The sequence below is a fragment of the Elephantulus edwardii genome, unplaced genomic scaffold (genome assembly GCF_000299155.1).
Source record: "Elephantulus edwardii isolate Elephantulus edwardi_28Jun2011 unplaced genomic scaffold, EleEdw1.0 scaffold00051, whole genome shotgun sequence".
NCBI classification, from domain to species: domain Eukaryota; kingdom Metazoa; phylum Chordata; class Mammalia; order Macroscelidea; family Macroscelididae; genus Elephantulus; species Elephantulus edwardii.
In genome coordinates, this window is record NW_006399801.1 from 3342777 (window position 1) to 3370085 (window position 27309).

The window sequence follows — 27309 nt, forward strand, 5'->3', positions numbered from 1 at the left end:
CCTCCCTAATGAGGGGAGCCCACCAATCAGTACACTCCACTGGGGGTGTCTCCTCCACTCCCTTGGTATTCTTTTATTGCAATAACAGAGCACAGCTACAGTATTAATTAAATGATAGCCCTAAAATGGAACGCTCAAGTTCAACACCTTCAGAGACTTCAACTCTCTCTACTAACACAATGGCAAATGGTCATAAATCTCCTTTTTTGCTCTCTGCTGTCTATCAAAACGGCTATACTTAGCAAATTCTTTTCACTCTTTCTAAGCCCTTTCCCCTCCCAGTTTGAAACTCCCTCACCTTTGCTCACTCTGATCTCTCAGTACCTCCTCCTGCTCCTGTTCTACCACCTTTGCCATATGCAAATGTAGTCTCACCACAGAAGGCCCTTTCCTGTCCACCTTCAACTCAAAGACCTTTCCCTTTATTCCCTCTCTGGCCTCTCCCAGGCCCGGTTTGATAATTTCTTCTGGTTTTCTAACTTACTCTCTATACTGATAAGCTGAAGAGTATATACAAATTTGTCTCATAAAATCATTCATTCCGAACCTGGAAGCAAGTTAATGAGAACTTCTCATTTCAAACCTGATAGTAAGAGTGAGAAATCTAGCTTTGCCTGTTGCACTAAAGTCCTTGTTTTCTGGTTACATACTTAGACCTGTATCTGTTGCACAATTGTGCCTGTGTTAGTTTCTGTCATACTTTAGGCAGAAATCTGTAGGAATGGAAGCAGAAGCTCTTCCATTCTTTGTTCTGAAGGAATGGACACAAAAGCTTTTCCATTCTTCATTCTTTGTAGCACTTTGATGCCTGACTATATCTGACCTGATTGCTTGGATGAAAATTGTATTGTATTTCATGAATAGGACGCTTACTGTGTCTGATGAGTACAATTTGCATTGTATCTGATGAGTAGAAGCTGTCTTTGATGATTACATCTAAGAATTGCACAGGTATTAACACTTTTCTTTTGTTCATTTCATTTTAAATCATCACTCAAAAGTAAGTCTGTTAAAAAAGAATTCTGCTTTTTGCTTCCCTTCAAGCAAGAGGAGTCACCAGCAGCTCAACTGGAGTTACCCGTGAAAATTCATCCAGGATTCCTGCTTCTGCCTCGTGTGCTCAAACGGTCACAGACTGATCCAGAAATACGGACTGAATATGTGCCTCCAATGTTTTCGGCAGTATGCCAAGGATATCGGCTTCATCAAGTTGGACTAAGTGATCTTTCTTGCATGGCTTAGTGGAGACCTCTACAATGCAAGAAACAGGATCAACACTTTGTACATAAAATAAAATTTCAGTTACGATGAAGTGGGGGAGAAAAAGAATTCTATGTGATTGGTGGGCCGTGTTTGGTGGCGCTCCCGGTTGAAACAAGCTTGGAAGCACAATGGCTTTCACTTCCATAAATAGCTTGCCTCCAGAAACCCTATGAACTAGGAGAAAGGATGAAAGTCACGCACGCAAGTGTCGAGGACTTTCATTCATAAGGTCGCTGTAAGTCACCTACAACTTGAGGGCTCAAGAGCACTCAACAACAACAATATCTTTTCAGCCAGGGCTGCCCAGAGCAAGCCAAACAATATCCAATCGGGTAGTAGACGCAGAGACTCTAATGTATATTGGCCATCCAACGATCTTATGAATAGCATTCTCTTTTCTCAAAGATCTTATGAAGAGCATTTTCTTTTTCTGTCTCAGATCGTACAAAGTAGAAAAATTCAGACTATTCCTGTAAAGGTGTCTATTAAAATAACAGACTTAATAATCACTATTTTCTTTGCTAGGTGAGCAGAGATTCAAGTTTTTTAATCAAGCTTCTCGCTGGTGAAGAGAAGAGACAAATAGCAACTTGCCTTCATGGGGACTATTCTAAAACATTTGCTTCACTAAGCCTAATTAGCATTCAAAGGACAGAAGCCCATGGCAAGGATAGCATAAAAAGTAGTCTTAAAGGCAGAAAAGACAAAAAGAAGCTCCAAGCCTGAAAAGGACAGGAGCTGCTCTGCAACAACCAAATAGAAATCCTTTCCAGTTTTGAAAGGTTACATCTAGCTTCCTGTAAGTACATGGACCTTGGCCTAGAAGACTCAGCTAGTGTCTGATTGATTAGCCTGACTTTTGTTTCCCAGAGCATCCCTGGCATTAGGAAGAGACTACAAAAGATAGATTAAGCCATTGGCACAAACTCAACTGGTCGACAGTGCTTCCAAGGTACTGAACAACAGAGAATGCCAGATACCTCCAGATAGTGCTGTCTTTAAACATCTTCCAGCCGGAAGGATGCCTGAACTTGCTGATCCAGCCGAAGAGGACCAAAAAGGCCAGAGTGGGAAGAAGTTCAATCTGGTTTGTCAGTAATTTCTATCATTCCCGTTGCCTCCCTCAAGCACACACTGAAGACCCCAGGCAACAGTAACCCTTCAAGGTCTCAGGAAGACCTAAAAGCCAGTTCTTCCTAAAACTCGAACCCCAGAGTTCTTCACTAAAAAAGAAAAAATAATTACTCCAATTATACATATCTTACAAGTTAAGATAGTCTGTTTTTAAAATAAAACTGCCTGTGCAAGTAACATTTTTTTCTTACAGCTTGGAACATGCAGGTGAGAGTCTCTAGTAGAACATTCTTGGCAAGATCATAAAAAAATAATCTGCAGGGAGCTCTGGTGGCCTAGTGGCAAGAAGCTACACTGCAATCCCAGAGGTGCACGGTTCGAAACCACCAGATGCTCTCCTGGAGAAGGAGGGGCAGTCTCCACCTGTACCAGTCAGATCTGATTTGACGGTACACACACACACAAGTAATTTAAAAAATAATAAAATAAAATTAAAAAATAATCTGCACCCAAATAGACACATGCACACCTATGTTTATTTCAGCTTTGTTCACAATAGCAAAGAGTTGGAAACAATTCAAGTGCCCATCAACAAACGAATGGCCAGAGAAGCTGTGGTATATTCACACAATGGAATAGTACGCTGCACTGAAAAACAAGGAACTCATGAAATATTACACAAAATGGATGATCCTGTAGGACATTATGCTGAGTGAAATATCTCAGGCACAAAAGGACAAATATGGCATAATGCCACTGTTATAAAAGAGGACTGACATAGGGGTTGGGGGAGACTGAGAAGAGGGGCTAGTAGTGTATGCTGCATTGAAACAAATGAGGGAGAGAACTGTTTAAAAGGGATATATGATTAGATATTATTGCTACGACAGGAGTTCAGAACAAAGGCTGCACAGTGGAGTGGACTGGGGGGGAGGGCTTGAATAACAATGAAAATATTTTTTCTTTTACTTTTCAAAGAGAAAAGCAATTGGGGGGAGGGGTGGGGATAATGCAAGAAAGGAAGACCCTCAATAAGATGGATTGATTCAATGACTGGAGTAATGAATGGAAGGGGGGGGGGGGTAGGTGTGTCATAGACAATAAGATTAGCACAGGATGTTGTTGCTGTTGTTGTTTGCCTTCTAGTTAAGCCCAGCTCATAGCAACCCTAAGAACAAAAGGCCTGAAGCTGCTCTTTTACCAAAGTTCGTAGAGTTTAGGAAGTAGATGCCACTTCTGCTTCCAAACCTGTCATAGTATGTTATTGTTGTTGTGTGCCATTGAGTTCCCTGAGAGGCATAGCAACCCTATGTACAGCAGTTCTGAACCCTCACAAATTCTAATACACCAACCCCCATCGCCCCAGTTACTGTATCAATCGATCTCAACGGGCACTCCCTCACCTACGCTGTCATCCACCATTCCCAGCATGATGTCCTTCTCCACGGACAGATCTTTCCTGGCAATGTGCCCAAAGTAAGTAAGGTGGAGCTTCAAAATCCTAGCCCCCAAGGAGAGATTTGGTTTTACCCTCTCTAAGACAGACCCATTTGTTTTCATGGCAGTCAATGATGTGTTCAAGATTCTTCTCCAGCACCACAACTCGAAGGCATCTATTCTTCTTCTGTCATCCTTAGTCATTGTCCAACTCTCTGAAGCATAACAAGTAATTGTGAAGACCATGGCCTGAATTAGGTGCACCTTTGTTTCTGGATTGACATCGTTGCTCTTCAGCACTCTAGAGAGGTCCATGACCGTAGATTTTCCCAATACAATTGTCTTTTTATTTCCTAACTGCTGGTGTTAAGAGTGTGGATTATGGATCCAAGCAAGCTGTATTTGCTAACAACTTCACTCCCTTCTCCATCTATTATGGTGCTACCAATTGGCCCAGTGGTGAGAATCTTTGTCTTCATGTTCAACTTCAATCCAAATTAAAGACTACAGTCCTTGACCTTTTTCAGTAAGTGCTTCAGGTCTTCTTCAGTTTCAGCAAGCAAGGTTGTGTCATTTCCATTTTCACCTTGCTCCAATTTTGATGCCACACTCTTCCTCCCTCATAAAGCCCTGACTCCTGAATCATACTTATTACCATTTTTGTGGAGGTTTTATGTTTGTTTCTTCACTGTCTAGTTGACAAATGTTTTACGGTCATCTTCTGATTTCAACTTGTAAGTGGTCTTCTAAATTAGTTGCATTGTCAGAGGGACAAGGAGTTGAGCTACCATATCAATAAGCTTGTCTTTTATCACCACCTACTGGTCATTCTCAATTACTGTATTCCAGTTCACAAAGGTTACATTAAGGGAGCAGTAAGAAGCTGCGCTGCAACCCTAGAGGCATGCAGTTCAAATTCAGCAGCTGCTCCATGGAAGAAAGCTGAGCAATCTCCTCCTGTGTGATTAATTGCTTCTAAAACCTGCTGGAAGGTTAGGTATGGGTCAATTCCGACTCAACAGCACGCAACAACAAAATCAAATTACCCATCACAAGTTTGTAATGGTTTATGGGGTTTTGGGGTTGTTATTTCCTTTTAGGAATTAAATGATTTTATAAGTATTTTCAATTACCTCTAAGAACCTTTATAAACTATCCATTCCACGCTCTGTCTATAATTCTCCTATTAACCAAGAAATCTAAGTCATTAGCAACAACTAACCATCCTTGTAACTCTTCCTGAATCTTAGACCAAATGAGAATCTCAACCCAAAGATACTTGTAGAAAACATGAAAGGAAAAAAGAAAGGTGTGGATACAAGGGGTCTTTATTGTCCAAGTGGTTAGAAAATATGCACTCATAGTGCAACAATGAATGAATGAAAACCCAAAATCTCTGTAAATGTTCATTAAAATTAATAAAATTTAATAATTAAAAAAAATTTTTAAAGCTGAAAGAGAAGAAAAAAAAGAAAATATGCACTCAAATCTTTATGTTGTTGTTTTCCTAATTGAAAGAAGCAGTTACTATGAATTCTTAGGGCTCAGAGTCTTACACTCAGAGTCTTCCATAGCATCACACAATTATCCCATTTCTCTAATTCTTCCCCTTTTTTATATTTTTACAAATTCATTTCCTAGTCATTTAAAGTTTCCTTTTTAGTTACTCTTTTCTATATATTCATAAAACCTATGTCTAGGAAGCTATTGTACAAAGCAAGGAAAAAATTTATAGTAAAAATTTTTTTAAAAATCAAGAAAGGAGTGTGTCAGAAATGGATCCTTCCTCTATATCTTTATGCAGAACAGATAATTCAGAAGGGTGGACTTTATGAAGAAGAAAGTGACATCAGGATTGAAGGAAAACTCATCAAGAACCTGCATTATGCAGATGACACAACTTTGCTTGCCAAAACTAAGGGGGACTTGAAGCGTCTGCTGCAGAAGGTCAAGTGCCGCAATATTTCATATGGATTGTATTTCAAAATCAAGAAAACAAAGATTCTCACCACTGAGCCAATTGGCAGCATCATGATAGATGGAGAAAAGATTGAGATTGTTAACAATTTTAGCTTGCTCAGATTCACAATCAACACTCTTGGCACCAGCAGTCGGGAAATAAAATGACGAGATGCTTTAGGAAAGTTTGCTGCCAAGGACCTCTCCAGAGTGCTAAAGAGCAATAATGTGGTTCTAGAGACTAACATGTGCCTGATTCAGGCCAGGATCTTCTCAATTGCTTGCTATGCATCTGACAGCTGGTCAGTGACTAAGGATGACAAAAGAATTGTGGTGCTGGAGAAGACTATTGAACATACCACGGACTGTTAAAACAATAAAAAGGTCTGTCTTGGAGAAGGTAAAACCAGTTTGCTCCTTCGAGGCCAGGATTTTGAAACTCCATCTCACACACTTTGGGCATGTTGCCAAAGGGCCCAGTCCTTGGAGAAGGACAACATTCTTGAAAAAGTAGAGGGTCAGCACAGGAGAGGAAGATTCTGAATTAAGTAGATTGACACAATGACAATGGCAATTAGGGGTAGGTATGTCAGAGATGGTGAGGCTGGCTCAGAATAGGGCAAAATTCAGAGTTATTGTTCAAAGCATTGCTATGAGTTGTAGTCGCCTCGGCAGCACACAGCAGCAACAACAACGATGTAGGTTTGTTTCTAACAGCTTTCTATAATAATAATGTGTGTTTCTGTACATGTGTATGTGCTTAAAATATACTTTACTGTCATATAATCCATATCTGGCTATTTCCCTCACGAATGATCGAAGATCAAAGTGAAAGATAAAATCAAGTCCAGAGGAAAACTTGACACAATTTTTTAAATTACTTGTCACGCATTGCCTCTTTCTCATGGAGACTCCACGTGTGTCCGAATAGAACAGGTTCCATAGGGATTCCAATGCTGATCTTTCAGAAGGTAATCACCACACCTTTCCTTCCGATATGCCCCTGGTGGACGTGAGTCCCCAACTTTCTGGTTAACAGGCAAGAATATCAACCATTTGCATCACTTAGAGACCCCATTACCACTTATGTAATGTCAGTCTAGTGATTTTTGCATCTTTATAGTTATCATAAACAAAATGAAGTATTAGTAATGAAACCCTCTCCTATAATATTAATTTTCTGACTTCAGAAAAACAGTATAAGAAAATAATTTATTTAAATTACGTAAGTGGTCTATTTATTGTATTACCTTTACTTAATAGTATCATGACTAATTATTTTCATTTATAAGTATGAACAATCAGATAAAAACTAGCACCTAGCTAAATAAATATATTTCCATTCTACTCTGCCATGAAACAACAAAAATTCAGTCATAAACAACAATAAAAACTTAAGGTCAATTTATGTGTAGGTTTGTGATAAAATTATCCATGCTCCTTAGTACAGTGTAATTTAATATAATGAAATAAAAATAAAATTCATTTTAATGATATAAATTTCCACTTCATTCTCATCTTTCAACTTATTACTAGCAAAGGGGGGGATCAGTAATCTAATTCAATGATTTGGATCGAAATAATCATAATTTTCTTCCAGATGCCTCTTTTTGTTACTAGGGTAACCAGCAAAGAGCTGCTTGCCAGAGTTCATGTGATCACACGACCTCCACGAATGCGGCATAGACTCCCTGATGACACAAACACTCACGACTGCAACAATACATAGGCAAACTCAACCACCACGCTTAACAGTAAACAGAAAAACAGCACTGCCTGGAGACAAACTCTTCCAAATGCAGAGGAGCAGTGTTTACTGCAACAAAAATACAAGCAATAAGCAGAGAGAGAATGGACACCAACAAAATTTTTCAAGAAATAAACATATCTGTGATAAACATACCTGCAAGCAGGTAAGCAGAGAAATGCTATCAAACTTACCTGGGGTACAAGTCATCAGGGCCAGATGAGTTGTGGGTGAACAAACACCCTGGGTAATCAAGAAGGCAAAATTAAAGTAACTGACTCTGCACCATAGCAGCTATGGTTGCAAATCAATAACCAGCAGGATAAACAGAAGCAGCCACTCCCTTTAGCTTCAGATATATGCAGAATGCCCTAAACTGCAAGTTTATTTGTCCTTACCACCATCCTTGCAAAGGTGGATGATAGAGCTACATTTAAATAAGCCTTCAAAGATAACAAAGGCAGCAATGAATACAAAAGACAGCGTAACAAGATAATCGGTGCAACTGAAAACATGGACCAAATCATCAGTATAACAGAGAACATCCATCCCTGTGCAGACAGAAAAGTTCAACAGATGATTCAGACTTGGCAACAGACGGTTGGAGTTCAGACAAATTCAAGTAGAGACTATAAATCAAGAAATAATGCTCCTTGGAATAAACTATTTGCTAGTAATCTTTATTAAATGATTGTCCTCTGGAAGGCATATTCCTTTTCTGAGCTAATTCTGAGACAAATAGCAACCAGCACATACAGAGTGAATATTTCTGTTATTTTATGAAGAGGGGTTCTATTCCTTGATATCACTTTTTTACAGTGTGAGTTAAAAGATCTAGGACATGCACGGGGAAAAAAATTAACGAAGCCTAAAAATTCAGGCACAAGAGGAGACATATATGTTGTCTTCACATTTCATTTCATATTAACGTGATTGAGTAGGTATGTCCAGGTACATCTATCTGTGCCAAGTAGGATAATTCCTCGTGGCCACTGATATCTTGGAAAGGTGCATTGTGTTTGGCCTAGGGCCAGAGCCATTTTGTTGTTTGGTGGTAGGGAGACTGGTTGAAATGTTACTTTGTGGCTTCTGTTTCCTAAAAAAGAAAAGGGGAAAAATATTTAGAAAGACCATTTAAGACAAATGGAGTTTGTTCACCACAACCTTCATGCAATAAAGGAAAAAATTATTTTTTACTCTGTAAACTATTAGTCACTGTTTGTCTTCAAGTGTAAGAAAATAAAATGACATTTTTCTCAGAAAAACAAGGCCAGGAGAATGACAAAGTTCAGTAAGACAGCAAACAATAACTGCTGATGAGACTATAGAGAGATTGGAACGCTCATACACTGCTGGTGGGACTATAAAATGGTGCACTCACTCTGGAGCAGTTCGGTGCTTCCTTAGAAAATTGGGAGTAGAGATACCACTCAATACAGCAATCCCACTACTAGGTCTATGTCCCAAAGAAATATATGCTGTGGCACCATCTGACACATAAACAGTCATGTTTATTGAAGCACAATTTACAATAACAAAGAGTTGGAAATAACCCAAGCGTCCATTAACAGAATGGCTAAAGAAATTATGGCATATTCACACAATGGAGTGTTCCGGATCACTAAAAAACTATCAAGAATATGTGAAATACTGTGCAACATGATGAATCTAAAGTAAATTATGTTGAGTCACATAAATCGGTCACAAAAATTACAATCATGGGATAAGACCACTATTAGGAAAAGCTAAGCACTGGTGGCATAGTGGCAAGAAGTTGTGCTGCAATCCCGAAGGCACACAGTTAGAATCCACCAGCGGCTCCACCAGAGAAGGATGAGCAATCTCTTCCTATGTGATTAATTGCCTCTGAAAACCCACGGGAGGGTCATCTAAGGATAGGCTTCAAACTCAATGATATACAACAACAACAACAAGGAGAGATATGCAGAGAGAAAGAATCTTGGTAAGATAACAGGGATGGGAAGGGAGTGAGAGGAGGGCAACAATTAATAAATAGGTAAGATGGGTGAAAGGAAAGGCAATAGGCAACACACAATAAAGAGTTGACTGTTGTTGTGGAAGCACAACTCCTTGCTACTACTAAGCCACCTAAGAGTTGAATGGATATTGTAATTAATTAATTAATGGCATCAATCAACGGTAAATAATGTTATATAGCAGGAAATTCATTTAAATGATTGAATGAGAAATCAATGTTATTTTAAATTTTTCACTTATTTAAAAAAAGAAGAATTGTATTTTTAAAAATAATCCTACTGATTCTCAAGACTAAAAGTCTCACAAAGCCAACCATGTTTCTTACAAAGCCTTGAAAGTCTTTCTTCTAAGAGGACACAGTTTTGCTAATAAATACATGACAAAATAAGGCTGCTAAGTTGAAACATATCTAACTTTATTCAATTCTTTATGGTAGGAAGAGAAAAAAGAAACTGTCATGAAATTTATTTAAAAAAAAAACAAACCAAAACAATATTATTGGTCCAATAATGACCAGTGGAACCTCCAAGACTGTGGCCTTTGTTGTTGTTGTTGTTGTTAGGTGCTATTGAGTTAACTACAATTAATTCATAGCGACCCTATGAACAATAGATGTGAACCCTGTTCTATCCTTTGCCATTCTTATTAGTCATCCTTCAAACTTAAAACTCACTCCCATGGCTCAATTTTCAGCCAAACACTAGATAAGTTTTTAAGGGGAAAAATAACACCAGGAAGGCACTCAATCTTTAGAATAATTAACTACATAAGGTCAAAGGATAAAGCTCTAAAGGCAAGAAGGAATAAAGTAGAAGGATTAATGGAAATCAGAACAACAGGGAGGGAGAGGGGGAAATGATAATACACTGTGGATATTGTAGTTAAGGTTATTAAAAACTGTACAAATGACCAAATGAAAAACCAATATGTTTTATAAACTTTTCATTCAAATTACAATTTTAAAAAATTTAAAGGAAAATAGGTCAGTTTGTGTCGTTATCTGTGTTAACACATATCAAACTCATAAGGAAATCATTAACTGCTACTACAATTTCTCTGCTACATTTTCATGGAAAGTAAACTTTACAAACCTCAAACTCACTGCCATTTAGTCAGAACTGACTTGTAGCTGACCCTCTGGTGAGTTTCTGAGGTTGTAAATCACAGGAGAAGATTGCGCATCTTTCTCCCTAGGAGTTACTGGTGAATGCTTACAGCCAGGGTTAGTGCTGAAACTCCTTAAGGGCTGCAGGAAACTGTTATTGTTGTTGTTGTTATGAACTGTTGAAATGGAATGAACTCATAGCGGACCTTCCAGTGGGTTTTCAGAGGCAGTAAATCACACAGGAGTAGATTGCTCATTTTTCTCCTTTAGAGCAGCTGGTGGATTCAAACTGCATGCCTTTGAGTTAGTAGCACAATTCCCTACCACAAAGCCAGCATGGAAAGTAGAGAGGTTATTTATTATACAAAACAGGTGACCCTGGAGGACATTATGCTGAATGAAATATCTCAGTCACAAAAGGAAAAATACTGCATAGTGCCACTGCTGTAAAATGGGACTGACCTTGGGGTTGGGAGGACACTGAGAGAGGCTAAATTATGTATACTGCATTGAAACAGATGAGGGAGAGAATTGTTTAAAGGGTATATACGATTAGGTATGGTCATAACAGGAGTCCAGAACGAAGGCTGCATAGTGGAGTGGAGTGGAGTGGAGTGGAGTGGAGTGGAGTGGAGTGGAGTGGAGTGGACTTGGTGGGAGGGATTGTATAACAATGAAAGAATTTTTCTCTCACTTTTCAAAGAGAAGAGCAAACTAGGGGGGAGGCTGGGCAGAGAGAAAAGTGAAACAGTTAATGAATGGAAATCCAAAGTCTCTGTAAACCTTCATTAAAATTAATAATAATTTTAAAAAGGGGGGTAAGTGACATAAAGGGAAAATAGGTAAGGAAACTGTGGTACATACACAAGATGGAATACTGTGCAACATTAAAGCAATACTGCATAACAAAAAAAAAAGAGAGAGGTTCAATTCACAGATTAGTTATGTTGTTGTTGTTGTTGTTGTTGTTGTTGTTATGTGCCTTCAAGTGAAGTAACACTCATAATGATCCTATGAATAACAAATCTCAAACCTGTCCTATTCTGTGCCGTTCTCACCATCTCCGTCATACTTGAGCCCATGGCTGCAATCAATGTTTCAGTCCATCTTATTGAGGATCCTTGTCTCCTTTGCTGATCCTTCTCCTTTCCAAGCATGATGTCTCTTTCCAAGGAATAGCCATTTCTAACAACATGTGCAAAATCTGTGAGATAAAGTTTTACCATCCTTGCCTTTTCTTCAACTTACCTATTTGTTCTTTTGTCAGTCATGGGATATTTAGCACTCTTCTCCAACACCACAACTCTAAGGTATTAATTCTTCTGTCATCCTTATTCATTATCCAGCTCTCAGATGCATAGCAAATGATTGGGGGGAAACTGGCCTAAATCAGGGACACTCTAGTCTTAAAATTGACACCATTGCTCTTCAAGACTTTGGAGAGGTCCCTGACAGTAGACTTTCCCGATGTTACACATTTCCTGATCTCCTGACTGCTGGTGCCAAGACTGTTGATTGTGGATCCAAAGCAAGACTAAATAGTTGGCAGTTTAACTTTTCTTCTATTATGATGTTGCCTTGGCCCTGTGGTGAGGATTTTTGTTTTATTGTTATTGAAATGTAATCTATATTGAATACAATAGTCCTTGATCTTCTGCAGCAAATGCCTCAATGTCTTGTGGCTATATTAGAGAGGCGTGGTAGTTTCATGGTAGAATTCTCACCTTTCATCAAGGAAGCTCAGGTTTAAATTCCCAGCGAAAGCATCTCACATGCAATCTTTACCCTCTTTCATTGGAAGCTAGCATGTTGCTATGATGCTGAATGGGTTTTAGTAGAGCTTCTAGTCCAAGACAAGCAAGATAGAAAAGTCTAGGAATTTATTTCAGATAAATCTGCCAGTGTAAACTCCATAGATTACAAGAGTTGGGTCACTGTGTTTGGGATTGTCAGAGGTCAAAAGTTGACTTTAAAATGGTTTACTGCAGGTGGCATAATATGCTATGTGTTGTGCTGCTGGGGGGAAGAAAAACAAAACAGGAGAGGTAAGTGCTTTGAATCCACCACGAGTACCCCATGAGGAAGATGGGCACATAAGACTTTCAACCTTGGAAAACTGATGGAGGGTTACTACGAGTTAGCATTATCTTGACAGCAGTGGATTCCATGTTTCGGTTCATCAGGTGACCTTCTTTTGGAAAACAGATTTTAGAATCTCACATTATATATCCTTTTCTCCTAGGATTCAATCATCAGCTTATGATTCTGACTATAATTCCAAGTACAGGAAGAATTCTTTTAGTCTTAAGTATTGTTATGTTCTCTCTGAAACGATTTTCCCTAACAAAATGTCTGGAACATTTTAAAGTCGCAATACAAAAAAATAAAGTTTCTTTTTTTTAAGGGGAGCTCTGGTGGCCTTGTGGTAAGAAGCTGCACTGCAATCCCAGAGGAACACGGTTCAAATCCACCAGACGCTCTGCCGGAGAAGGAGGTGCAATATCCTCCTGTACCAGTCAGATCTGATTTGACGGTACACGCACACAAAATTTAAAAAAAAATTTTAAAAAATGGAAAAAAAAGTTTCTTTTTTTAGCCAAATGGTTTGCAGAGCTGCCTAAGAGCACTGCCATATTATAGCAGAGCAGATTGGTGGCCCTCTCTGTGAGGGGAGGTTTAGGATGTGAAATGCTCTCTCCTTCACTCCTCCACTGTCAGGTGTGGTGACCTCACAACAACATTCTGTGTGTACTGATACCAAACTAAAAGTTTTCAGAGATACAACAAACTCTGTTGGCCACAAACTATATTCTGAATGTCTTAAATCAGCCCAGAAGGAGTTCTAACAGCCTGCTGCTGTTGTTAGGTGCCGTTGAGTCAATTATGACTCATAGCAACCCTATGAACAAGCTATCTGAAGCTTGCCATCATCATCATCTCTGATATGCTCAAAAACCATTGGCACGGCCACTATGTCAATCCTTCTTGTTAAGGGTCTTCTTCTCTTTATCTGACCCCCACTTTTTCCAGCATAATTTCCCTTTCCAAGGATTGGCCCTTCTATAAGTCCAAAGTTATTGACAAGAAGTTTCATCAACTTTGCCTCTAAGGAGCACCCTGGTTGCACTTCTTCCAAGAAAGACTGGTTTCTTCTTTGACTGTCCGTGGGATAGTCAGTACTCTTCTCCAATATCTAAATTCAAAAGCATTGATTCTTCTTTATTATCTTTACTCATTATCCAACTTTTAGATGCACAGAAAGTACACAAAACCACCATGGCTTGGATAAGGGGCACCTTAGTCTTTAAACTGACATCATTGCTCTTTAGCACTTTGGAGCCTTTTGTGACAACAGATTTCTCAATTCAACATGTCTTTTTATTTTGCTTCTATCGCAAAGACAAAAGAGAAATCCCATGCTGTGTGGCTTACAGCCTCTGAAAATCCCCCGAGGGGTCAGCTATGAGTCAGTTTAGACTTGACGGCACCTAACAATAGAGTCACTGAACAGCAACAAGGACTCTTTCTAAATTATGTCATTTTTTTCCATTCATTTTTTATAACTGGCACAATAAAAATGCTGTAACTTTTAAAGCACTTTAATCAAGCAGAAGTAAAGAAAGTCAAAATATAAGCATTACTGCCCTTAAAGAAGAAACTACTGAATCAAACTTAGGTGCGGTGCCAAACAATACTACTAATATCACATTTACGACAATATTTACAAAATGTCTAGTAATATCAAACGCATACGTAGCACTTACTGGTCCACCACCCTCGGGTACTACCATTATTTTATTCATATACTTAGCAGGCATTTACAGAGCTCTTAAGAACATAACTTCTCTTCATCATCAATATAAATGTAAAATTATGAGGCAGTAGACCCTTACTTGTTAAAGGTGCCTTCCAGAATGTCTCTACTTGAATGTCCTAGTTTATACATATATATACATGAAAATTTAATATCAGGAACTTATCACTAGAACTCTCACAGCAATAACATTCCTTCATGAATCAACAGACAGCAGTTGTGATTTTTTTTAAGTTTGTTATTGCCATTGTTATGAATATCATTTGTTGTTACTTGTAGATCTGCACTGTATATTAGTGGAGAAGTCTGTGTATTAGAATGTTCTTAAAAGAACTCTTCTTGTACCTTCTCTTAAAGGAGGGTTCCAAAGAGGAAGAAGAGGAAATAACTACACAGCACAGCTCTTCCCACCTCAAGATAGGCATTTTCCTATTGACCACACATCAAGTGTTCTTGTGTTCATAGCCTTGAGGCTCCCCAGTGTCCAAGACATGGACCTAATGGGGTCACAGCCCTGAGGTACTAAAGGAAGCACAGACCAGTGTCTTGGGAAGAGAGGTAGGTGTATGTAGATTGGAATCCACTTTGCCTTCATCATATACTGAAATGTGATATAGACAATATACTATAATACATTATCCAACTCAAAAATTATGTAGTTACCTGGAAAACTTGAAGAAACAAAGCATAAACAGGCCTACGAATCTTCTTCTTCTTCTTCTTCTCCTGGTTCTCCTTCTCCTTTATCAGCTTCTTCCTCTGCCTCTTCTTCTCCTTCCTCCTCAGCAACTTCTTCCGCCTTATTTTAACAAAAATTACATTATTACCAAGATATTTAAAGGTCAAAAGTTACAGTGAGAAAAGGCTGTAAAATCTCAAAGTAGATTTGAGTACCTCTCATAACCCCCATCCAATGCACACATACATACACATGCGCACAGAGAGACACACAAAGACACACACTCACACATGTGCACACACATGCAAACACAGGCAACATCCTTCTAAACACACACTCCTCAATGCTGCTACAGAACAGTATATTAATTCTAAGGCGTTCCATGAGTCCTTCTAAGCGCATAGTTTTCATTTAAATTAACAGACTATTCTCACTCAATTACCTATGAAAATTAAGAAAGCAGTTAGAAAAAGAATCTCAGCAAACAGAATTCTTTGAGAAGGGATGAAGCCTTGAAATGTACAAACTGTTTCTATTTTGTTATATAACAAGCTAATTTCTTCAAGCCAAAGATCTCAGAGACCTAGCTTAAAACCTGGAATTATTTTCAAATGAATGGTTTATCTCGTTTTTGCAACCAAAAAAGAAATTGCCAAATTCTTTCTATAAGTTAGAACAAAGCTAAAGAAATAATTGTTGCAAAGAGCTGACTTTTCAATAATGAGAAATTATGGTGCAGAATAAACTAGAAATACTCTTTAAACCTAAGAAAATGTATCAGTATGAGAAATTAACTTTTAAAATTAGGCATATCTATGTTTAGTGCAAAATATACACATTCCAAATATGCATGAAAATAAAGTCAATTATAAAAGAGGTTTGATAAATGTGTAGGGTGTATATGTGTGTAGCTAACAGTTATCTCTTGGTAGAAAGCTTGTTAAGATGCTTTTATTTTCTTCTTTTATATATTTTTTCTAAATGTTCTGTAAATATCATGAATGAGCAGTTAGCAGCTGAGAAGCTGATGGTGGAGAAGCCAGCAGCAGAGAGGCCCAGCCAGCCAAGTGCCAGGCCTGCTAGCTTGGCCGAGAGATAGGTTGCCAACTTGCCTGCAGGGTTAAGAGGAGCTGGGAGGCCTGTCTTGCACTGAAGAAGGCAGTGACATGCTTTCCATTTAGGGGAATCTTCCAGACTTTCCTTATATAATTCCTGATTCTAAGGTGTAACCTGTTATATATTTAATAAATCATTTAAATACAAAGTATGGTCTGCAAGCTATGTGTGGCCATCGCAATAAATTATGAAGCATGGCAGATGTATAAACAGTGCTCTCCGAGGGAAACAGCTGGTGTTGGAAATGGTGAAGCTGAAGAACAGATGTATGTCTGACTTCCATCTATCTCACAAGAACTAACTGGTGCTGACTCTTCTCTTTCATGCATTTAGGTGATTGCTTATACCACATTACACCAGGCAAGGCTGATTCTGCCAGGTTCAGGTGTCCCATCTTGAGAACCACCACTGAAGTCTACATTCTCTCTTAAATCACACAGACTGTTAAATAGAACATAATGAGAGCTTGAGGGTTTGGCATCGCTACCCAGCAAAGTCTTCACTTACCACAGTTGGTTATGTTTGTTCCCACTGTGCTTTACTGTAAGTTATAGTCTTATTAATATGGTATTTAAAGAAATATCATGGAAATCAATGAAATAGGAGAACTAAAAGAACACTGTTAATTCTCATATACAAATTCAGTGAAGTGTTTGGAAAGATTTAATACATGTAAGTCACTTTAAAACTCGGTCATCTTTATTTCTCTGGTGGTTCAAATCCCCCAGTGTCCCCAAAAGAGAAAGGCGGGCAATCTGAAAATCCAGTGGAAGGTCAACTATGAGTCAGTTTTGACTTGACTGTAATGTGGGCTTTTTTAATGCAATGGGGTGAAGAAGAAAGGAGGAAAAAGGAATGTCCCTTTAATGATCTGGTTCAGCTGAACTTCCATAAGGAGAAACTGAAGACACTTTCTCCATGGGAGACTCATAAACGGTTCATACGGGTGAGGGGAAGAACTGCTTGAAAGGAATACATGATTATGCATTATATGTATAAAAACAACCTGGATCAAGGGGTGCATTGTGTGATGGGCTAGGTGAGGGGGAAGAAAGGAGGAGAGAAAATGTGCAACAATGAATAAATAAAACAGGATAAAAAAATAAAAAGGGTTCAGAGATAAGTCCTATTTCCTCATTCACTTCCTGGTGATAAATCTATGTTCTGTCTATTTCTTTCCCTTCTTAAGAAGTAAAAGCATACAGCGTGTGGGTTCTAGCAACTCCTTTACTTCATGAAGAATATGGCTGTAATTTTCAAGTCTAAAAGACAAGTTGTAAGCTAATTACATATAACTTAAATACACTACTGTACCTCTTTAGATGCTGCCTCTCCTTCTTCTTCTTCTTCCTTAATTCCATAAGCAGAAATTAAAGAAATTCCATAAATTCTAGTGAATTTAAAGTAGAATCTTAAAAAAATTAAGCACATTAATAAAATACCAAATTATCAAAGTGAAAGATACATTATCCATAAAATATGTAAATAGCAAACACATGATCATTGAGGGATCCCTAATTATCTCACATATTATATTTCAAACCCTTGGAATATTATGAAATTAAAGGAATTTTTACATCACTCATCCCCCTGAGAAAAAGTAATTAATTAGTAATGCTGCTTAATAATGTGCATAATTTTATCTCTATAATCAAAGCATACGGAAATTCTACAGAGGTTTTGAGTAAAACTCAGACTACACATGCGAGTAAATAAATATTTGAGCAAGAGTGGATTCTTTGTGACATTATAAGTATGCTTTGTAAGTGTGCCTAATAAAAGCAAATCAAAAGCTCATCCTCTATTAGGACAAAAGTTAATACTTCTGAACTGTGTGCTAGTTAAAGACATTTGCTAAGTAAGAGTAGGCAAGGTCACCAGAGACTCCAGTAAGTCTATTTCCCCTGGATTAGGGTGACAGAATTAAACTACATCTTCACAAAACGTTGTTATTGTTGTTGATGTTAGGTACCTAGAGTTGATTCCAACTCACAGAGACCCCAACAGAACTGTCCCAAAGGGTTTTTATCTTTATAGAAGCAGAATGCCACCTTTCTCCCATACAGCCTCTGGGCAGTTTTTAACTGTCAATCTCAGCTAGAAGTCCGGTGCTCAACTACTATGCCACCAAGACTCCTCCCTGTTTGTTCTTTCAAATCTATCAATTGCTATGAAGTCATTTCCAACTCCCAGCGCTTTGATGTGTGTCAAATTAGAACTACCTTCCACTGTTTGAAAGATAGATTGATTTCCAGACCTGTGTTCTGAGATGACCAAAGAGACTCAAATCTAGCTGTGCGCATCACCCAAGAATTCTCTGTCAACTGTAAGAAGGAAACAAGAGCTTTTACCACCCTTACCCAGAATGGCCCTGTGATAAAACCTCCCTGGAGCCAGAGTGCTATAACTAATAAAGTGAAGGGATGTGATTTGAAAAAGCAGGCCCTTACTGTCTTATAGCTCAGGCAGTAAGCTATGGAATTATGACCCAGCAAAGCTGAAGGCTGTCTTATATTCACACACAGCCTCTTAGCTAGGCCCTTCTCTGGACAAACAAGGACATGGAGGTAGCTGAGAGAACACGGTGGGGAGCAGAGTGAGAAGAAGCAAGCAGGGATGGACTGGAGCACGCTCAGCTCTGCCTGCTGTTCCTCCCACATGAACATCAGGCACAGTGGTGGCCACAGTTACTGCCAATTTCCCTGCATAAAGCACAGGAGCCTGTGCTAGAGCCATGTCCTCTCTCTCCTGCCTGTGTCACACTCATAGTTCAGAGCCATAGAGTCTGGAGTCTTTTAAAAACTATTGTTGGTTGCGGTAGGTGCTGTCGAATTCACTCTGACTCACAGTGACCCTGTGTACCAGAGATTGGAGCCAGGCCTGAGCCCGCATTATCCTCACAATCTCTGCTGTGCTTAAGCCCATTGTTACAGTCACAGTCTCGTTCCATCTTCTGGAAGATCTTCTCCTTTTGTGACCTTCCATCTTTACAAGCACAATGTCCTCTACCAAGGGAAAAGTATGTGAGACGAAGTCTCACCATCCTTGCCTTTTAAGGAGCACCCCGGTTACACATCTTCCAAAGCAGATGTGTTTGTTCTTTTGGCAATCTGTGATATATAGAAAGCTCTCCCAGCAACACAGTTTTTCTTTTTTACCATCAAGTCAGAAACAACTTATAGCTGATCTTCTACTGAGTTTTCAAAGGCTATCTACTGCGATGAGATTGCCCATCTTTCTGTTTTGGGGTGGCAGGTGGATTTGAACCATGAGCCTTTGGGTTGGCTGTGTAATTCCTTTTCACTAAGGCACTAATGATGTACAGTATCTGTTGCCCACTGTTGGTTTTTTGGTTTTATTCTTAACCAACATTAAAAAAATGTATTTTTTTTATTATACTAGTTTATTTACAAAATTAAAATAACATTGTTTTTCACACTAGATCCTATTTCCCTCACCCCCCAACCCATCCGATTATACAACAACCCCATGGTTAATCCCTCCCCCAGCCACATATCCTCACCGCTCTGCTTCCAATCTCTACCCCACCCCCTTGGATCCTCATACTCATTCTACAATAATGGTTTTATGCAGTATTTATTCCTCTAGGACTGAGTTAATTCACTCAGCATAACAGTCTTCATTTCCTCTCAAGTTAGATAATAATTTGATATTGGTATGCATACAAAGTTCATAAATTCATATACACTGTTTTTCCACACTGGATCTTTCCACTTTCCTTTACCAATTCCTCTCTCCACCCATCACATTGTGTGACCCTATTTTTAAGCCCCCTCTCCTTGGATCCTTGTACACACTCTACAATAATGGTCCTATACAGTATTTGTCTTTATGAGACTGAGTTAGTTCAATTTTCATAATGCTCTGTAGTCCCTCCCATATACCAATATTTTTATTACAGAGTTTTTTGGGTTTTTTAATTTTTTTATTATTAATTTCAATTAAAATTTACAGAGACTTTGGATTTCCATTCATTCATTGTTGCACTTTCCTCCCCTTCCAACCCTCTACCCCAGAACACTCCCCTCTTGGAAAAGAAAAAGAAAAATTCTTTCTTTGTTTTACAATCCCTCCCCCAAGGTCTGCTCCACCATGCAGTCTTCCCTTTGCACTCCCGTCATGACAAAAATACCCAATCATATATCCCTTCTAAACAGTTTTCTCCCTCATCTGTTTCAATGCAGTACACATTATTTAAACCATCTTTCTCAGTCTACCCCCAACCCTGAGGTCAGTCCTCTTTTACAACAGTGGCACTATGCCGTATTTGTCCTTTTGTGACTGAGATACTTCATTCAGCATAATGTTCTCCAGAGTCACCCATTTTGATTAATATTGCATGAGTTCCTTGTTTTTCAATGCAGCATAGTATTCCATTGTGTGAATATATCACAGCTTCTCTATCCATTCATTTGTTGATGGGCACTTAGGTTGTTTCCAACTCCTTGCTATTGTGAACAAAGCTGTAATAAACATGGGTGTGCATATATCTGCCTGGGTGGCAGTTATGGTCTCTTTGGGATATATTCCCAGTAGTGGAATTGCTGGTCCAATTGGTATCCCTATTTGCAACTTTTTGAGAAAACACCACACCACCTTCCACAGTGGTTGCACCATTTTACACTTCCACCAAAAGTGAATAAAGGTTCCAGTTTCTCCATAACTTCACCAGCATTTGTTGCTTGCGGTTCTGTTACATTTTGCTGTTCTTACTGGGGTGAGATGATATCTCATAGCTGTTTTGCCACTGTGGTTTGTAACCAAGTTTCCGGGGACAATGTGGATGGCAGAAACTGACGTCAAATCACGCTCAACCATATTCTTCTTCAGACACAATTAGGAGGAAACAGTAAATAAAAAGAGAACAGCTAATCGATTTGAACCACCAATCTTTCAATCAGCAGTAAGTGTTTTAACAATGTCACCTTGATTTAAAAAAAAAGATAGAAACTATTAAAAACGTGGTCTGCCGCAGAGTTGGCCTGTAGTGTGGTAGAGAGTCTTTCAGGAAGAACTGCTAGTCTCAACTTTCACACGTTTATTTTTAGTTACCATCAGGTTTACTGTGACTCATTGCAACCACATATAAAACAGAACAAAATGTTGCCTGGTCCTGCACTATTTTCCCGACCATTTGTACGCTTGAGTCCATTATATGGACACTATATACTTGGAATGCCTTCCAACTTAAGGACCCAGCTATTTAAAATATTTTCTTTGATCGATAGTACAGAGAATTAAGTACCATGGTCCTTCCATCCATAGCCATCCAATTTGTGATTCGAGCCTCTTTGTCTATACTTAGGACCTCATTTCGAGATGAGCGATTTATTGTATTGAGGAGATAAATGGGATACAAACTCTACCCTGCTAGGTTACCATCCAAGTTGCCACCCTTAGTTTTCCTGGAAGTGTGGTTTTATAGCCCTATATAAAGGAATGATTGTGAAATGTCAAGTATTTGTTCATTTGGGACACAGCATTTAACCTGATCCAACTGCACAGACAATCAACAGCCAACAATCAACAACTGGCAGTCGACAACTGACAACGTCAGTCTTCAGGCTCCTGTTCACCAGACTCTGTGATCTCCTACGTCAGCATACATCATCCACAATCTCATGGATTCCTCTGACAGCTTTCTTCTTTGTTGGTTGGTTTTTGTTGTTGCTGTTTGTTTCTGTGAAGACCTCCAGGGAATCACAGACTTCAAGGACATAAACAGGAAAGGGAGGACTGAAGGAAGGAGGAATGATCAGTGTCAGAGATGATAGGCTGACGCGGCAGTTTGGACATTTGGAACTTTGCTAATCTCTGCGTTAAAGGAACTACTTTTGTATTGTTGTGTACCACAGAGTGGAACTGACCCACAGCTGACCCTCCAGTGGGTTTTCAGAGGCAGTTAAATGCACTGGAGGATATTGCCCATCCTTCTCCCACCCACACAGTTTTCACTGGCTGATTTTCCGACAGGGAGCTCTTGGAGGCACCATCTGTAGGGAGTCATGTTGCTCATCCAAGAGCAACGCTTCTCTGATGGTTGGAATCCATTCATACTGTGAGAGAAAAAGATGAAAAATCTCCTCCCTTGTTATTTATAGCCTTCCAAAAACCTGCTGGAAAGTCAGCTAAGAATCAGTGCTAATTTGATAGCAATGAGTGTGAGGGTTTTAAATAAATAAATCTGACAGAATTACTTGACTTCCTTCGTAGTCTGTCTTAAACTAAGGGTGCTGCTGACATTTATCCATGAGCAGGTGACTCAACCAGGGGCACAGATCTCGGAACCATAGACGTTGTTGTTGTTTAGCGCCATCAAGTCGAGTACAACGCACAAGGACTCTATGAACTACTCTGACCACTGTCCTATCCTGTGCCATCCTCACAATCTCTGACATTCTCAAGCCCATTGCAACAGTTACTGTGTCAACCCACCTGGTTGAGAGTCTCCCTGTCTCTCACCACCCTTCCACCTTTTTAAGTATGAGTTCCCTCCTGAAGGAATAACCTCTCTTAGCAACATGCCCTAAGTAAGATGAAGCTTCGTCATCTTTTTTCCTTCCTATGTCTTCATATTCATCAGCATATTTTTCTTGACAATAATACGCATAGCTAGTGAGCAGCAATTGCATAGGAAATCTTCATTAATATCTTAACTAGCTCTAATTCCTTGTAAACCTCAAAAAAACAAACCCATTGCCACTGAACTGAATCTAACTCATAGCTACTCTCCATCAGCTTTCTGATTTCTTGAAAGGTAAGCTAAACAGAAAAAGCAATTGCTTAATGACTTTATAGAAATATTTATCTTCAAGAGATCAAGCAAGCTTTGAGTAATTTTTAATACTAACCTGACTAACTGCACAGAAGTAAGCTCTTCTAGAACAGGACTTTGTCATTTTATTGCTTCACCGCCAGCATTCTCAATGCAATCCTGGATGGATAAGTTTATTACATATGCTACTACTGCCTCAGATCCCTCTTGGGATGTGTTAGAACACAATACTAAATTAAGCAATTTGAAGCTCCATTCTCAGCTCACATAAGTACAAAGCATCAGCATTAGGCAGAGGCCCTAAAAATCTGAGACTTGCTTGTGTTGCCTCTTACAGTTGGTAAACAATTATACTGACAAAGATTTTTCTTGAGATCAAAATAGTCACAATCATATAGTCAAGGCAAGATCTTTAAAAACTCAATATAAAGGCATAAAGCAAGTAGGAGGAAACCTGAGGATAGGCATCTTCAGATATTAAACAGCAGTGATTTTGGTGGAGGACTTGGCCAAGGAGAGCAAGGTGCAGGTTGGTTCATAGTCAGAAAAGAGGATAAGTGTCAGCAGAGGTCAGAGGTAGGTATGGCATGGGCCAGGACAGGTGACTGATGTGAAAGGAAGCTGGAGGGCCAGCTCACCATACTCTGAAAAGGGCATTTGGTCTGAGAAATGGCTGAATCAGAGGGATGTATTTCCCCAGGCTTCTGACGCAAAGGGTTTCAGCTATTCCAGGACCTGTAACTGCATTTGTCTCTTAAAAAGCAACTTCCTAGAATCATTTTGGAAGGAATCTAAAAGGGTGATTTTAGGACCGTAATCTGGCAGTTAATCCAGCCAACGTCTTAAAAGATTTTTTGGATAAGACTATTGAGTTTTCAAAGAACACAATTTAAACTATTTTGCCTTAATAAAAACTTACCAAACACAACAAGAGCAAGTTGCAATGTTTCCAGAGTATTTCAATGTTCTTGTGACTCTTTAATTCCTTCCACAGAGAATTCCTGGAACCTGAGATGACCTTCTGCTTTCCTCCTTAATTCCCTGGGGAACCACTCACCAAGTTTTCCCTCTCATCACTGGCCCTTCACCCTACCCTGTGTCATCAGACTCGGCTCCAAGAAACTCCACGGGCTCCTGTCTTTCTGGTGGGTCTAAGAGTCCAAGTAAGACCCTCTCAGTTACAAGGTAATGGGTTTTTCAGTGCTAATCTTCCTTGACTTCAATTACTGACCACAAATCTACTACTGAATAGGTCAGCACCTTCTCTAAGAACTTAGAGGCTTGGAGAGGGAGTCTATAAGTTTATGTCACTAAAATTTTTATGGTTGCTGTTATCATCGCTATTTTTTCTGAAACAAATATAATATATTTAGGTAAGTATTTCTCTCCTTTCTAGTGGAATCACTTGAGTGTTTCTAAGTGTGTACTGATTGACTACATAAAATATTTGAGGTCAGATGTGTTCGCCTATGGCTCAGTCTCTAGCAGGTTTATCACTGAGAGCTGCTGAACTCATTTTTAACCCCTGCATGTTTTTACAATTTTTTTCAATAACAAGCAAATGAAGAATTGAATGAAATGGTGCAAAGTGAGCAAGGCCTTTTAAAAGAAATTAGAACTGAGGCACAAATGGAGACTTATACACCAATGTTCATAGCAGTGTTATTCACCATAGCAGGAACATGAAAACAGCCCAAATGTCTAACCACAATCGAATAGATTGCAAAATTAAGGTATATTCACACAATGGAATACTACACAGAGCCCAGGAGCAATGATTTTGAAAATTATTACCTAAATTAGGAGGGACTGGAGAGCATTATGCTATGTGAACTAACTCAGTCCCATAAGGACAAATAGTGTAAAAGACCACTACTGTTGAAATAGAAAGATAACTAGTAAAACATGTATGAGTATCAGGGGTGGGAGGTAGGAGCAGAGGGGTTAAGATGGGCAAGGGGTGGGGAGTAATCATAGAGTTGCAAAATTTGATGGGTAGAGGGAGGAGTGGGTAAAGGAAATAGAAAAGATCTGGTGTGAAAAACAATGTTTATGAATTTTGTGAGTAAACCAATACAAAATTAAAATGTTACTAAGGGGAAAAAAAGGAAATGTTTCTATGAGTATGTGTGTGGGTGTCCCTCAGTGGAATAAATAAGGTTAAGCACTCAACTACTAGCTGATACGTTGGCAGTTTCCATTCAGCAGCACCTCAGAAGATAAACCTGGTAATCTACATCCAAAGTTCAAAGCCTTGCCAAGCCCTATGGAGCACAGCTCAAGTCTACACATATAGCACTATCACGAGTTAGCATTGACTTATGGCAACTACTAGCAATGTTTTATAAAATTATGTAAATATATAAGATAATGTTATACTAGATAGATAGATAGATAGATAGATAGATAGATAGATAGATAGATGAGTAGAACTGTCCTATAAAAGGTTTTCACTGGCTGATATTTCAGAAGATCACCACACACCTTCCTCTGAGGTGCCTGTGGATAGATCTGAACTCCCATCTTATCAGCTGATATATGAGTGTGGAGGACTTCACAGCATAAGTTTACACACGCTTATGTCCTCTGCCCTCAAGTCAATTCTATCCTATAGCATCGCTTCATCAGATTTCTGAGGCAGTAAACCACAATGACAGAAGTCTCTCCTTCTTGCTCCTTTTGAGCTCCTGATAGTTCCCAACTATATGAGATGTATGGCTGTTTAGTTAGCAATGTAATACACTAACAGTGCAATAAGCTATGAACTCACCCACCAGAGTTCCTTAGTATAAATCTTGTGCTTTGAAAAGTAGTGTTACTCGTTAAAGAAAAGCTTGGAAGAACTCTAGAAGCCCTAATCCATGGTATGAATAGTCTTTCCAAGCATAATGAAAAACTTACAACCAAGAGAGAACAAAATAGTTGAATGGGAGTTTCTAAGAATGAAATCCCTGTGCAGATCAAAAAACTTCTCCAACAGGGTAAAAAGGAAAGTCCACAAACTGGGGAAAATATTTGGTAGTGACATATCTGATAAGGGACTTATATCTAAAATTTATAGAATATATCAGCCCCACAACAAGAAAAAAGTCAACAACCTAATTGCAAAATGGGCACAGGATATGAACAGACACTTCACCAAAGAAGACATTCAGTTGATGAGTAAACACATGAAGAAATGTCCAAAATCTCTAGTTATAAGAGTGATGTAAATCAAAACAACTATGAGATATCATCTCACACCAGCAACAAGAGGCAAGATCAACAGAGCAGCAAACAAGAGGTTATGGAGAGATTGGAACCCTTATTCACTGCTGGTGGGAGTGTAAAATGGTGCAACCGTAATGGAAGGTGGTTTGGTGCTTTCTCAAAAAGTTAGAAATACCATTTGACCCAGCAGTGCCACTACTGGAAATATACCCTGAAGAAACTATAACTGTCATTCAAACAGATACATGCACATTCATGTTTATTGCTGCAGTATGTACAATAGAAAAGAGATGGAAAAAACTCAAGTGTTCATCAACAGATGAATGAATGGATAGAAAAACTATGGTATATTCATACAATGGAATACTATACAACACTGAAAACATGAACTCGTAAAATATAACACAACATGACTGACCCTGCAGAATTTTATTCTGAGTGAAATATCTGTCACAAAAGGACAAATACTGCATAGCATCACTGTTATAAAGCAGGTCTGGCATGAGGGTTTGGCAGAATAGGATAAGAGTGGATAGGTAATGAACATTGCACTAGAATAGATAAATAAAAGAACTTCTTATAAACATAGTAAAAAAGTATATATGCAAACCCGAGAGCCAATATTGTTCTCAATGGAGAGAGATTAAAGGCATTCCCCTTAAGAACAGCAACTAGGCAAGGATGCCCACTATCATCTCTCCTATTCAATATTGTATTGGAAGTCTTAGAGATAGTAATAAAGCAAGAGAAGGAAATAAGAGGTTTCCAAATTGATAAACAGGAGGTAAAATTATCTCTCTATGAAGATAATACAATAGCATACTTAGAAAACCCTAAAGATGCAGCAAGAAAACTACTGGACATATTTGACCAATTCAGCAAAGTAGCAGAATACAAGATCACCATACAAAAATCAGTTGGATTTCTCTACAATGACAAAGAGAATACAGAACCGGAGCTAAGAAAAACAATACCCTTCACAATACCTAATCACAAGATTAAATACTTAGGAGTAAATCTAACCAGAAGTACAAAGGATCTATTCAAAGAAAATTACAAAACTTTATTACAAGAAACAAAAAGAGACCTGGAGAAGTGGAAGAATATCCCT

At 38.8% G+C, this 27309-nt stretch overlaps 1 protein-coding gene across 1 annotated transcript in view; it reads right to left on the reverse strand.

Annotated features, from left to right (window-relative positions):
* Positions 1 to 6635: 6635 nt before the first annotated feature.
* Positions 6636 to 27309, reverse strand: part of SH3BGR (SH3 domain binding glutamic acid-rich protein) — a 95877-nt gene continuing 75203 nt past the window's right edge. The window contains exon 7 of the mRNA XM_006886774.1: positions 6636 to 6761. Coding sequence (XP_006886836.1) covers positions 6636 to 6761 — 126 coding nt within the window. The remainder of the gene's footprint in view (positions 6762 to 27309) is intronic.